The sequence below is a fragment of the Megalops cyprinoides genome, chromosome 2 (assembly GCF_013368585.1).
Source record: "Megalops cyprinoides isolate fMegCyp1 chromosome 2, fMegCyp1.pri, whole genome shotgun sequence".
Lineage (NCBI taxonomy): Eukaryota > Metazoa > Chordata > Actinopteri > Elopiformes > Megalopidae > Megalops > Megalops cyprinoides.
In genome coordinates, this window is record NC_050584.1 from 31,647,427 (window position 1) to 31,662,116 (window position 14,690).

General features: G+C 41.4%; 2 protein-coding genes across 2 annotated transcripts; one reads left to right on the forward strand and one right to left on the reverse strand.

Moving 5' to 3' along the window:
• The first annotated feature begins 78 nt into the window (after positions 1-78).
• On the forward strand, positions 79-4,149 carry si:dkey-44g17.6 (guanine nucleotide-binding protein G(I)/G(S)/G(O) subunit gamma-12). Its single transcript, XM_036522398.1, has 3 exons — positions 79-129; positions 237-345; positions 940-4,149. The coding sequence occupies exons 2-3, from the start codon at positions 253-255 to the stop codon at positions 1,063-1,065; spliced, it is 219 nt and encodes a 72-aa protein (XP_036378291.1). The 5' UTR covers positions 79-129; positions 237-252; the 3' UTR covers positions 1,066-4,149.
• Positions 4,150-8,100: 3,951 nt separating this feature from the next.
• LOC118772848 (growth arrest and DNA damage-inducible protein GADD45 alpha-like) lies at positions 8,101-11,003 on the reverse strand. The gene is made up of 4 exons (XM_036521482.1): positions 10,832-11,003; positions 10,080-10,181; positions 9,689-9,902; positions 8,101-8,796 (listed from the first exon to the last, which is right to left on the reverse strand). Exons 1-4 carry the CDS (start codon positions 10,879-10,881, stop codon positions 8,683-8,685), a joined length of 480 nt encoding a protein of 159 aa, XP_036377375.1. The 5' UTR covers positions 10,882-11,003; the 3' UTR covers positions 8,101-8,682.
• Between the last annotated feature and the right edge of the window lie 3,687 nt (positions 11,004-14,690).

Sequence of the window (14,690 nt, forward strand, 5' to 3'; positions counted from 1 at the left end):
TATTGAATGTAAAGAGGTATTTAATGTGTTGAAATGAATATGCATGTGTTTTGAGATGTCAGAATGACCCTCTCTTTTGCTGTTTTGCAGGCACAGCACATCACAGTTTGTTTGAAGGAGCCAAAGAAGGTGAGCGTTTTCAATCGCTATCTATAACCTAGTGGAATTCCTTTTCTGACTGTCTCTTTTTCATGAGAACACATCTCTTCTCTGCCGATGGGTTTGTTTGAATGCAGTTGTGCGGAGGCTAAGATGTCCTCTAAAATGCCCAGCTCAAACAACATAGCGCAAGCAAGGAGGACTGTGCAGCAACTCAGAATAGAGGCCAACATCGAGAGGATAAAGGTGAGTAACTGAAACCTTGGGCCTGCTCTGTTCAGGTGGTGCCTTTGCCTTGTTCCCCATTGCAGAATCTGACTGGATTTACCGGGGTGGTTACTTAGCAGCAACGTGACTGTGGGTGAGGCAGCGTGAAGTGGTCCAGGCGGTGCTCAGAGGCCCTGCCGTGTGACGCTTGGCCTCTTCCAGGAACCCTTGGAATTTCCTGGAAGAGCAAACTAGGGGCTCATTCTTCCCTCAAGAGTTTCTGTGAATGTGCTGACTCCCCTCTTCAGACAACAGTGTTACACCTTCCCTAACTGTTCCCTGCAGCATTCACCTCTGTTATTTGGAATGCTTTCTGATTTGACTATTCCTGTGTGCATATTTGTAAGTGTGTGTTTGTGTTTTCATATGCAGGTGTCTGCAGGCGTGTGAGTTAGCGTGTTTGTGTATACGTGTCTGTCGGCGTGTCTGCATGTATGTGTGTTTTTATGTAACTGTGTGGTTTGTGTTTGTGCATGTGTGCTTGTGTGTGTCTGTGTTTGCGAGTGTTTGCACATGCATGTGTGTGTTAGTATTTGTCACACAGCGGTAACCTGTGAGCTCTCTGCCCTGCAGGTGTCCAAAGCGTCTGCGGACCTCATGCACTACTGCGGAGAACATGCCAAGTACGACCCACTGCTCATGGGCATCCCAGCATCAGAGAACCCCTTCAAGGACAAGAAGCCCTGCACTATATTGTAGTGGGACCCCCGGAATCTTCTGCTTTTTAATGTTCCTTTTTTATAGACCGAAATCTGATTTAAAACAATCATTCTCTAGTCGCCTTATGGTCTTTTGACCACCCCCGACCATCCCTTACTAAAACCAGTGTAAGTCACCCCAGCTGAATTGCAACCATTGATGATTTTTTTTTTCACCCATTGCATTCAGTTTCTACAAAAGAAGACAAAAACAAGCACAAAGACAAATTACAATAATTTGTATCCCCATAAAAAAGCTTCAGGATAACTGATGAATGAACATTGGTTTGGGGTTGACTGAGTGTTGTTGAGCATGTCTGATCTGGTAAGAATGGGAGTTTGTAAACTGCGTCGTCTCAGCAAGCAAGACGAATGTATATTAGTGTCTACATGCCCACTTTCTTTTATTTGTTGGGTCCTGATTACAGCAGGTTCATGTATGCCTTGGGAAATAATTTGAGTTGAATAGTACATATACGTGGTAACAACACAACTCTATAAATCCTGTAGTATCCCTATCTTCCACACACCTGGCCTGCACTGTTAATGATCCTCAGCCAGGAAGGAGGTGACAATGCCTTGGTGTCACAGAAAGAGGGGAGGGCAGATGAAGAGCCTCTTAACTGTAGTTGAACCAATCGAAAGGCTGCTTTTGTGTGAAGCACGGCAGGTGTTTTACGTGATGTCACCAGATTGATGCAACTCTGGAAGCTGCAGTCCTCTTTCGACTCTGGGGCGGGGGTGGGGGAGGTGGCCAAAAAAGTCAGCCGGGGCCATTGTGCCCCGCTGCGAAATAAAAAAAAAAAAATGACACTGACAAGGTGCATCCAGATGCTTACATTTTCAGGGAGAGGCATTTGGGTGCTCCGGGAATGCTTTGCAGGTTTTAGAATTTTTGAGCATCTGAAATGTTCGACTTCTGAACAGGAGAGAAAAGCAATAAAAAAAACAAAGATCTCTCAAACCCCTGCCCTAACAAAAGCAATTTGTTGGGTCTAATTTTCAACTCAGACTAGCTCTGTGCTTTCGCACCCACTGCATCTCTCCACAGGAAGTTGAGGAGACTGGGTGTCTTTTCTCTTTGGGAGCAGATATAACCAGAAATGCCAACAGACTGCTCCTAACTCGTGTTTACTGCAAAGTCTTTGTGTTGTTATACTTCTGTGTTCTGTCTAGTTCTCTGTAATCTCACAGGATGATTTAGCCAGAGAGACAATCCTTAGTCTGATCTTTGCCTAAAGTAGGGATGGCTCATATACACAAGAACTTTGAAACAGCTGAACCTTCAAACAGCGGATCAAACGGATATTTTTATATAAGTATTTCATTTCAACATTCATGTAAGACTTCTGTAGACATTGTCACCCCATCATGATCCATGAGTATTTTAGCAAGTTGCATTTAATATTTTGAAAGTAAAAACGTTGGCAAGTTCTAACATAATTTATGACACCTTACAGTCAAACGTGAGAAGGAAGCATGTTAAGTGTTAAGACAGCGCCATCAAGTCTGACCTTTAGCACAGTCATATTATGACAACATTAATTTCCAGTATTCATTGAAACGGTGCCCATGTGAGAAACTTCAATCCCATTTTTAGTGTTCATGGACACGTCCCATTGTGCACTCTGATTAAACACATTTTAGACATCCACTTCAGCCACTTTCAACTTCTGACGGTGTATTTTTACGACACTGAGATTTCCTCTTTCTTTTCTCAAAAACAGAAAGTTATTTTCTGAAGCACTATTTTAATTGCAGCTGGAGCAGGATATTATTTACTGTTTCCCCCAAAATGGCTGCCACAGCACTTGAATGATGCTGTGCATTTATTGACAAGCTTGAAGTGTAAAGCCTAGTATATGTCTGTATTCCCTTGCATTTGCCTTATAGATCATGCCCTGTGACTAGCATAGATAACTCCATCCGCTTGTATGTATGTGGTAGACGGTAAGTCATTGTATCGCGGATCATGGTAATATATTGTAACCCTTTAAATGAGTATGCCTTATGATGAAGGACATTTTTGTTTGTTGATTTGTATTGATTGATGTCTATAGTGTGTCAAGAGGAGTTTGAACTCGTGTGCCATTACATCCACAGATTTTACCAGCAATAGAGACTAAACATTTTGTTGGATTGTGCATCACACCTGGTGCTCTTAGCGTGAAGCTGTTGCTTTTCTTTGTCTCGAAAAGAGGTTCTTCTTTAGGAGTTAGACAAACATGCTGTTTTGACGTGACCTCTGTTCAGTATTGCATCATGAATGTGGTTGGCGTGGTGAATTGTGAGGACCTCTGAGTATCAACATTCCATGTTTACAGTGGTATTTCCATTTCCTGTACTTTGAACTGGCCGTACTGAAGACATACATGCCACATCATGACGGGCAGATTGGACAAAGAGACCAGCTTACCAGCAAAGGCCTTAATTGAAGCGTGCCAGCTTCAACTTTCTCTATTATTAAGTAACTCCACAAGTGCTATACTGTGAACAAACTGACACAATCCCAGCAAATGCACCACCTACCTATACCTGACTTTACAGAGAACACTCTCACAGTCAGCATCGCTGACAATATATATTATTAAATACTGCGTGGTAGTCACACTAACTACACAATAGTTGTTAATTCTCGCTCTGGGGTACAGTTGGCTGCCTGTTGAATAAATCAATCTGTGGTAATGTCATTTACTAATGGAGATGGTGGCGAGGGTTGACCAGAGTAACCAATTATCAGCATCAATGTGCCGTTGTCCAACAAGCAGCCCTCTTCCCTTGATGTGTTCCTACATGGTCTTCATCCCCCATATGCTTTTTGCAGTATGACAGTGAAGGTCTGCTAACTATACTGTGTTATTCCTCTATGCTGTCTCTGTCATTTGCAGCTGATTTTGTATTGTAGTTGAAATAACTTGCATAACGGGCTCCTTTATTTTTTTTAACCACTGTACTCTTTTGCCTTGGAAATTGGAAGAAAGATCTTGGATATAAGGCAGATACACTGCCCTTGCCAGTTTCACTTATGATGTAGGTGGTTTTTCTTCTTTTTATGTGTTTTGATAAATGCTGGAGCTGTATTTTGTTTCTGGTACTGTAAATGTTGATTTTTTTTTCCTACTTCATTAAATGTAATTTTATTTGAATTGTTTTTGTCTCTTGATTTTTTTCTGCAGTTTGATGGCTGCATTTTTTTGCTTTTGGTAAGTACTTGTTAGCTTTGCTGGAACTGCTGTTAGTTTTAAGGGAAACTATGTATGCATCAACACTGTTGTGACCCATCTGTTTTTACCCCCCAGTCAAGTGGCCATGCCTGCCAATGCAGTGTGCAAATGTCAGCTTTGTGTCGGGTCAGGTAAACATTTGTGTTCACCTAAATTTCTGTTTTGGTGCCCTAGCAAAGATGTCTTGCAGTTATGCAATTTCCTGTGTCAAAGCGCCCTTTTCAGTCTTGGGTGTGCAGTTTCACCCAGAATCAGGTCAGTCCGTAGTTGTTGGCCCACATTGATGTAATTGCTACTCATTTTTCTCATGTGGCAGCTTGGATGGCTTTGTTGCATTGTCATCTCCTGTAATTGCGTTACCATGCAGCCTTGCACAGAAACGGGTAAGTACACTATATGGACAAAAGTATTTGGCCACACCCGTTTTTCAGGGTTTGGGCTAGGCCCCTTATCTCCAGTGAAGGGCAATCTTAATGCTTCAGCATTCCAAGACATTTTGGACAATGCTATGCTTCCAACTTTGTGGCAACAGTTTGGGGAAGGCCCTTTTCTATTCCAACATGACTGTGCCCCAGTGCACAAAGCAAGGACTATAAAGACATGGTTTGATGAGTTTGGTGTGGAAGAACTTGACTGGCCCGCACAGAGCCCTGACCTCAACCCCACCGAGCACCTTTGGGATGAACTGGAACGGAGATTGCGAGCCAGGCCTTCTCGTCTAACATCAGTGCCTGACCTCATAAATGCTCTACAGAATGAATGGGCACAAATTCCCACAGAAACACTCCAAAATCTGGTGGAAAGCCTTCCAAGAACAGTGGAAACTGTTATAGCTGCAAAACGGGGACCAACTCCATATTAAAGTATATGTATTTGAATGCAATGTCATTACATTCCCTGTTGGTGTAATGGTCAGGCGTCCGAATACTTTTGTCCATATAGTGTAGCAGTTCTACAATTTGTAGGACCCAGAGGATCATGCAGGATGTCACCTACTTTTACTGTTTACCATTCCAGATTGGTGGCAGGAAAATGTTGTCATGTTTGTACCAATTATGGCTGGTGGGTGGTCCCAACACATGTATGCCGAGCCTGGTGTTCCTGTCTGTGATTTCTGCTATGTCACTTCTCTGACTAAAACAACTTAACCTCACCCAGCAAAGTGACTACACGTATGTCTTATGGTCTGTCTTTCACGTGTGAAAAGCACATGATGTTTATTTTTAAAAACTTCATGCTTTTTCACCAATACACCTGACTGATTCCAGTCCCTTTTATGATACCGCTAACTTTGATCCAGAGCAGTCTCCTACAGGAAGGCATCCGTTCTCCAGGTGAATTAGTAACCAGGTTTGTACTTTCCCCGAATGCAGGGCAATAAAACTGACAGAGCCAGGATTTTCTGGTTACTGGCACGCCAGGGCTCACTTGAGCGAGATGGTAGCATTCCATCCATTGTCCGCTTCAATCTGGAATGCCTGTGCTCTAGTCCCTCCCATCCTTCGCACTGCATACCTTTTCTTGGCCCCTGCTGTGTGCACAGGTGATTGGGGCTATTTCCCACACTCGTGCTTGAATTCCAGATCATGTCCACCTCAGGGAACCTAGGGGACCATACTCCCCCATAACCCCCCACCCCCAGCAGCCAGAAGCTCCCCTCCATATTCCACATTGTCCCACCACGTACTGAGGGTGAGCACAGTATTGCAGGATGACTAAGCTCATCCCCAAGTAGTCAACCAACTGTGTGTTGACAGATCATTATTTTGGATCATGCTCTGCACAGATTTACTCATCTTATTGTCAAAGGAATGTGCTAATGCAGTCATCATCAGTCTGTGCAGATGATAAGCAAAACCAAAGGAATGGCATGGGGCGTGATACCCGTAAACAAGCAACAGGTTTCAACTTTCAGCCAAACTGAACAGAATCCTGGATGATGGATTCATTCTCTGTGCAGAGGCCCTTTACAGCAATTTCCACCAGAAACTCCTCACCCCGGCCAATAATAATATAGATCACCATAGCCCTCATTCTCTACGGGCATACTTTTCCTTGATGGCACAGTCCCACTTCCCGGTGAAATAACTCCAAGAAGGGATTTACATTGTGTTGGCATACATTTGTGAATAATCCTTTCCTCTCTTGTTATGTGGGCAGTGCCAGGGGGTTACTTCTCACCGGAGCAGCATCTCCATGCCTCGTTTGTCACGCATAACAAATGGAGGTAAAAATAGAAGCAGCCAGAATTCTGGTTTCCTCCCTGCTTTAGAGCAGCTATTCATAGAAGCATTTCAACGTGGGCTGTGGGTCTATTTTTCAGCCTGAAGTCCTTGAACACGAGAAAAAAAGTTCTTTCCATTAGTGGCAAAACAGTTGATTAAGAGAACATGACACAGAGCTGACAAGGCCCCTGGGTCACCAGTTTTAGAGGTCAGGTTTATTTTGGATGAATAAAAACAAACCTCTACTTTTGTTTTTTCCTCATGCTGTTGAAAAACCTATAATGCAAGTAGGAATGTTTAATACCAATATGAAATATTATGGGGACAGGTTTTGTTTTGCAACACATTTTTTAATGCTTTGTTGTTTTATGCAACCCTACTTTGGAATCAGCAATCAAACATTAGGCTAGTCTTGCTGCAAAAACTCACCAGTTGTGCAAGAGCACTGAAGCAAGATAAATGCAATCCTCCAATGAACCCCCACATAATCAATGGCTATTTTGATACTGCAAGTCCCACGATACAGCACAGTGAAGTGTGCACTGTTGATGTCATCTGAGCAATGTACAGGCGCCTGACAGGTGCCTCAGAACAAAGAGATGAAAAGACCCTGCAGACATACAAACCCCTACCCCTGTAAGACCTTACAGTGCATTGCAATGCCTGCATGGGAAAATCTGCCAAGAGAGAGCCCACAGTCTGATTAACTTTACATATGAAGATAGTCAACACTGTATGGTTGGTGTAGAAGACACTCAGCTTTCACCACAACAGAGATACAGTCTGCTGCTGCCCCATTTCCTGCTCAGGCACTATTAAGTGCAGCTAAATATTTATCCTTTCATCTCCCTTTCTCCCTTTTATCCAGAGCATATCCTCTCCATAACCTTTCAACATCACAGAAACAATTTGGGCAAAAATTGGGAACAGACGCTAGCTATATAAAATGCCACATTCTAGACCGATTTGTCCTAATTTTAAAACTGCCTATACAGTGTAAGAATGAGATACTGTAGTCGTCAAAGAGATGCAAATGACCCTTTCGAAGGTTTGCAGGTCATATTTTTGCAGGAGAACACATTTTTGCAGGAGAAAAAAAAATCTAAATGATTCCCATTTTATTGCTGTAACAATACATATTTAAATAAACTGATGCATAAATTACAAAACTTATAAATAAATGTACAAGAATATATGCATTAAAATCTGTAGAGATTGTGGAATTGTAGGAGGTATCAAAAATGTTATCCAGATGTGTATACATCTCTTGAACAGGGTTGCCACTTGAATTAGGTCTGGAATTTTTCTTTAAAAACAAATTTGCTGTTAAAAGCTCAGTCAGTTTGCATTTTCTCTAAGGTCATTTTCTGACATCTCTAATCCCAATGTGCTTAACATGGCTCAGGCTGAGAGGCTACAAATAAACATGCAGACGAATTTCAGAAAAGTCAGATAAAGGCACTATAACCACCAAAGTCCGATTCAAACATTTTATTCTGTTTGTTAACAAGTTTGTTGATGATGGCAAACACTGAAACATAAATACGTTTAACTTATTACAACACAAAATAACTTAATGACAAGTAACACACCTCTGTTGATACCAAAAGTGTTGTTTTTATTACTCTTTGGCTTTCTAGCCTTTCCCTTTTAAATAATTTCAATAAAACATCAACAATGTGAAGAGAAGACAATAATGGCTGTGGAAAAAAAAAACTCCAGAATATCCACATTGTGCTTCTGCGGGCTCTTCTTCAATCAGCCCTGAGGCCCACTCCTTGTGACTGTGCACTCCTGAGGCCAGTCTGAGCTTGTGTCTAAGCCCAGCTTAAGCTCAATATGAGCCAGTATCCCATCACATGATAAGCTGCCTGTGCAGTGTCTCTCTTCAAAAAGCCTGAACTCATTTTCATCCTCTGGTCCAAACTGCTGAATCACCACAACCTGCTGAGTTTGGCCAAGAATGTAGCTCCTTCTGTTTGGTTGACGACTCACCCCATTGCCCATTGAGACAGCTGGATATTTTAAAATGTTCTTTCATTTGTTTTGAGGTTTTTTCCCCCATCAGCATTTGGGATTTTTATCCCCTGCAGGTGTTCACAAGTATCATACAAATCCAGTGCAATGTCCTTCAAGGTAAAAAGTGGAGAAATCCTTGCTGCACCCTTTTCATCGTTCTGGAAGGTTAATGACTGGCACCCACTGGTCCAAGCAGCGGCTGTCTCTACAGAATCCATTCACTTTGCTCAAAGCTGGGTCCTTCCATGTGGATGACTGTGGGTTCTGTAAAGAAACACAGAAAGCGTTCATTCACTTAATGTTGTGCTGTAAAAGCATGCATTGAATCAAAGAAAAAGAACAAAAAAAATCAAAGGGAACCACTATCATGTCCAGACGTAAGCTGCTGCAAGTATGGCTTGCCAGCTGATCTCTTCGCTGGCCAAAGGCAACTTAGGTAGGACAATTTAGACAGTGTGTTTTACATAAAGCATGTCTCTGGCTAACTTTTGAGAATGCTATGTTCACAGAACTTCCTTTCATGATATGCAGTCTTCACCCTAGTGAGTAGTTCCTAGAATGCCTGTTTGCAGAAGTGCCCCAGAGGAAATACCCTGCAGTCTGCCAAAGAAGCCACCCAATCTCAGAAACTGGAATTAGATGACTTGTTGAGCAGCCAATTATTGCTGCTCCAGTCCCCTTGAAATCTTAGCCCACAATCTACGTTGCAGGCAAACAAGCTCCCTGGGCAGCAAGAGCCTCACTCTGTTCTGTCGAATTAACCATAAAAGGGCTGCACTGTGCAGACAGGTGACTAACAAAATCAAAGATGCAAATGAAAGTGCAAACTGCATAGTTCACACCCAGTCTTATCCTCCTCTACTCTGTTAATTTACAGGAGGAATATGAATCTGGACTTCCTTCTTACAAACAAACAAAAAACCTAATAGGAACATAACAACATAGTAGGAACCTCATATTCTTTTTTTCTGGCATAGATAGTATACCGGTATAGGTTTCATGTGAGTATATACCTCTAAGTCAGAACAGGTGAGATGAGTCATACGTGCTGATGTAGAAGGTTGTAAGTAGTACAACATTTAAGAGATGCTTATTTCCGTTCAACAAATTTTTGTTTCAAGTTACGGCCACGGCGCGATGGGCAAATGACACTTACCGTGACTAAGACGCAGTGTAGGTCCATTGGCTCTCCACCCGGTTTTACCCCTCCAAGGATCTCCGCAAGACGCCTCATGTTGTTCACTCGGAGGATGTTGATATCATTCTCACAGCAGAACGCCTGGATCAGGGTAAAATGGATCTGAAGAGCGACGTCCTTGACATCCTCCTCGTCTGTGGCCAGAAGGCATAATACCACATTATCCGGATCCCTGGTAGTGGAAAAACGAATTACACACAATTAGACAGCTTTGCCACGATAAGTACGGTGTGCATTAAAGTCGCAATCCTGCTCTTAGAATTTTAATAAAGAATACAGAAAATAAAGAAAATCAGTCTTATAGACAGTTTCATAATAGCATCGTAAAAAGACAACACCAAAAACTTACACATTCAGTGACTTAGCCGCTTCGTAAACTCCAACAGTGATACACCCCTGCGGTAATGCAGAGCTAAGAACCTCTTCCAATGCTTTTGCCACTGCATCCATCCTGAAAGAATAAAACAAATTACCGAGTTGAAATGAAACGTCATTTAACCTTGCTACCCACCTTACAATACTATATCGCTAACAGACAACCGTTCATTTTGAAAACGTCGCGGGCTTCCACTAAGAACACCCGCACTGCAGCTATCGACAGGTGCAAACACGTTCTTTCAACCGAAACAAATAATCTTTCATGCCACAATTCTAAAATTGAGCATTTGTATCACTGAGTGGTGCATTACATCGATGAGGCTAATCCTGCCTGGCTATATCTGTTTCTTTGAAATGGTGTAACTGAAGAAAATTGTTTCAGTTTTAAATGAAACCTGCTATACAGCCTATCTAGGTGTATACCTAAATAGTTACCTAAAGCTATTAATTTGTGGCGACCATACGCTAGCTGTGTAGCTACGAGGTCTATCGCGAGCTCGGTTAACAGAATATTTCGTTTGTCACCAACTTCAAACGATGTGGATGTCAACGTTTAACGTATTATCTGGCTGGATTGCTGGAGCATCGAGTGGTAGGCACATAAGCACATCGATTTATTATCAGCTAGCTTCAGTATCAGTTGGCATGCTCTCAAAATTCATTCTTAATAAACCATTTTAAACCAAAGTTCGCTAAGTAGCTACCAAGCGAGTGTAAACGTACCTTTCTGCAGAATGATCCCCACTTAGCTCTTCAAATGTCATATTGCACATAAAATCCGATTTAAATCCAATGAAGTCCAAGATCCCTGTAGTGCTTGTCGTTGGTTCTACAAGTACTATTATCCAGTAGCTTTCCTTATTTCTCCCAGTATCCGAAAGAAGCGTCCTCGGTGGTCTGCGACAACTTCTGCGAGTACAGTATCAAATCCCTCTCATTACCCTCTTCATTATTTGCATTTAGAAGCCTATTGGCCATATGCTAACTAACTTGGGCTGGACATGGCTGGGGAGTGGCCGTTGGTTGGTGAGCCCACAAATTTGCATGTTTGGAAAGGTGTGGGCCAGTAACAGTTTCGGTACTGGATCCAACGCTGCGTATTTGATTTTGGATAGTTGTATTGAAAACTGGAAATAGATCTGCTTACTAGATCAACTTTTTCCATTAACAAAGCATTTCAGTGATGACGTGGAAAATAGAAATTTGTGTCGATGCATTACGACTTGCACTAATAGAAACAAAAATAGCAATCCTTGCATTTCTTTTAATGCATTTAAATGGCCATTTTTCTTGTGCCATTAAAATGAAAGAAAAAAAAAATAAACCGCATTTCGGACTCGACAAGGTAAAACGGCTAAAAGGCGACACCTCATGGTAAAATACGGGAAGTAATCGACAGCTATTGTAAAGGAAAATGCAGGAAATGGGCGACGTCCGGTAACGGTTAATTTTCTTTGTTTGATCTAGACTGAAAGTGCGTTTATAGCCTCTTCAAGGTGAAACCTTAAGTAATATAAGCATCCACTTGCACAAGAAAATGTCAGTTTGTCATCAGAATCATAGTGTAGAACGATATATTTTCTCATATGATTTATGAATTTATCACGTATTTTAAATAATAAGCATATATTGGCCTACTTTAGAAACAGAAACTGTGCTATATTTCCACATTGTCATTAGCTTTAATGTTTCCTAATCTATCATTTGTGGGGACATGGCTAACTCATTTTTTACTACATATGTAAATACATGTACTGTATAATAAAGCTGAAGTAAAGACAAATTGGGAAAGTACAATTTAAACAGAAACTATTCAGGATTATTTTAGCATGCTGCTGTGTAATGCTGTACATGCTTATATGTGTGCATATGCAGTACATACGTGGGTGCATGACTTGCTTACCAGGCTTAAACGGTTTTTCGCTTTTTTAGAATTCATACTGAAGTGAAAGGCTATTAAAATTCCCACTATAGTGTAATTCAGAAGGATGCCAGCCTCTATAATTCTATGCCGATCAACTGGAAACCATGTGATTCACTAATGTCACACTTTAATACAAAACCTCTCAGTTATACAAAGACGGCCTGTACGTACAAATAAATGTGCCAACAAAAACTTAAATGTAATAGGCATTGAAACAGTCATGAAATGTTGGAACATTGCTCTGAAAATAAACTAATTTGACTGTTCAACAGTTGAAATTCAGTAGAGACTGGGCCTCACTTACTCAAAGAGGTCAGTTTTTATTTCAAGAGAGAAAACATGATATTGTTGTATTTCTTCAGCTGTCAGCTACAGTATATTGTCCAGCTCTCCCCACCAGTGGATGACGGTGTTCAGTGGGCCACTATAATTGTGGTTTCAGTATTTATGGTGACGTCAACAGAGGTCCTATTGAGTAAACACAGACATTCAGTCCTACATGTTTACTTGTCTGTGTCCTGACTCAGGCTGAACAAAATTCTCATATTCATTTTTTTACACAAGTTTGCACTGTTTGTTTAATTTTCTAGATAAAATGAGTACTATGCCAATTATGTGGAAATTTTGATTAGTTTCATGTAGGCAGCTGAATGTTGTTCCCAGTTGTATCTTGTTATTTTTTAGTTCAGGCATATACCTTCTGATGCTACTTGGACACATCTTCAGTGATGAACCTGGGGTCATGGGGTGTTTCGGGTGTTTAATCATCATACACCCTCGCCCGAGCAACCCAGCCAGGGGTGATCAGCCCCTGACTTGTGTCCAAGTGGCGCACTAAGCCACGGATCCCCCTTCCAGATCCACAGCCACCGTGAGGCCTTTTCAGCAGCCTCCAGGATGTTCTTGGTGGCTCTTCTGTGCTGCAGTCCTTTAACACCAAGGAGTTTGGAGAGTTCACAGTAGTGATTTGCCAGCAAAGCCCCGACACCCAACTTCGACTGACTCACAGCGGGCTCTCCACCCATTGCTCCAGCACTCAGTGACGAGGTCTGTGTATTTAGCCCTTTTGTGCTCCTTGGCTTCTTCAATCCAGTCTTCCCAGGGGACTGTAAGTTCCAGCAGGACCACTTGCTTTCTAGACTCAGTTGTTAACACCATGTCTGGGCGGAGCGGAGTGGTTGCGACGTTTTCTGGGAACTTGAGCTGCCTTCCTAGGTCGACCTGGAGCTGCCAGTCCCATGCGATGACAAGAAGCCCTCCCATGGAACTAGGCTGATGGTGTGCCTTCTCCCCAGCTCTGATGAAGGTGACGGACTGTTTGGGGGGCATGCTGATTCTTGGTGTCTTGAATCGCTGTGCTGATTGTGTCCGCCAAAGACCTTAAGACTTGGTCATGGCGCCAGCGGTATCGCCCTTCCCCCAACGCCTTCGGACACCAACTGAGGATGCGCTCCAAGGTGCCCCTCTCAATAAACCAATTAATCTTAAAATTGTATAATCATGATCTTGTATTGTCCCAAAGAGAGACAGTTACTATATAAAGTATATTTGGTTGTGTGGTGTTGTTTCAACTAAACAAATGCAAACACCTATGTGCAATTATTACTCTTGCAGCTTCAATTTGTGTTAAATCTGTATGTTGTTACTGAAAAAAGGTAAAACCTAGGAAGTTCATAGGACTTTAAAACTTTTCACCAATCTTCAAATTGTCCACAGCCAGTATAGCTATCCAGGTATATTTGAACATTGTTTTGCTCTGTTTCTCTGTTGGTTGTGCTTTCAATACTTTTATTGTAGAATATGTAGACTAAGACTACTTAATTACACACCCTTGGAAGGAAACAATTTAATTATGCGTTTATGCACTTATCCACTGTTAGATTTGTCTCCTCAATGAACTATATCATAGGCTTGGCTTTTCCCCCTTCCAAAATTTACATTTATGCCTCTCCAAATACAGCAAACTATTCAACTATTATATATGTGCTGTAGATGTCTGTTTTATGGTTCTAAGTTATGACCTGTGTATTAACTCAATGTGTTACATCAGCCACTGAAAATTCTTGTTTAGACCCTTCCTTGTAATAATCCTGATGAAGTTTGCAGGCCTGATTTAGTTTAGCTACTGAGGTCTACACAGTCAAGTAAATTGGCCAGCCAAAGCTGCCTCCTGTAACTCTGGAGTTTAAAAAAATATGCAAGTAAATTGTAATAATGTAAAAAATAAATGTTGGTTGCTAGAGGACTCTTAGAGAAGCACATTGCTAAAGATGAAAAAGTAATCCTAAATTCTTCTTTCAATATTGTAGTAGAAAAATGAAAGATGGTGAAGAGATTTAGTGCATGCAACACTGGGAATGGGTGGTGCTTCATAACAATAAAGATATTACAAAAGGTATTACAAACCCAACAGTTACTGCGTCCAGAACTTCACTACAGTTGCATCTTAACATTTAACATATTAACAAATACCAACAATTAAAGGGAAAATTAACAACAGCATATAAGTAATAATAATAGCATTATAGTTGATTGTAAGTCTGTCTGGATAGAGATATTGTGCAAAAACAGTAAAAGGCAAATGGGATGCTAGAATATAAAATACAAACAAACACTACTATGCATAAATAAAAGTTAAATTAATTGTAAGTTGTACTA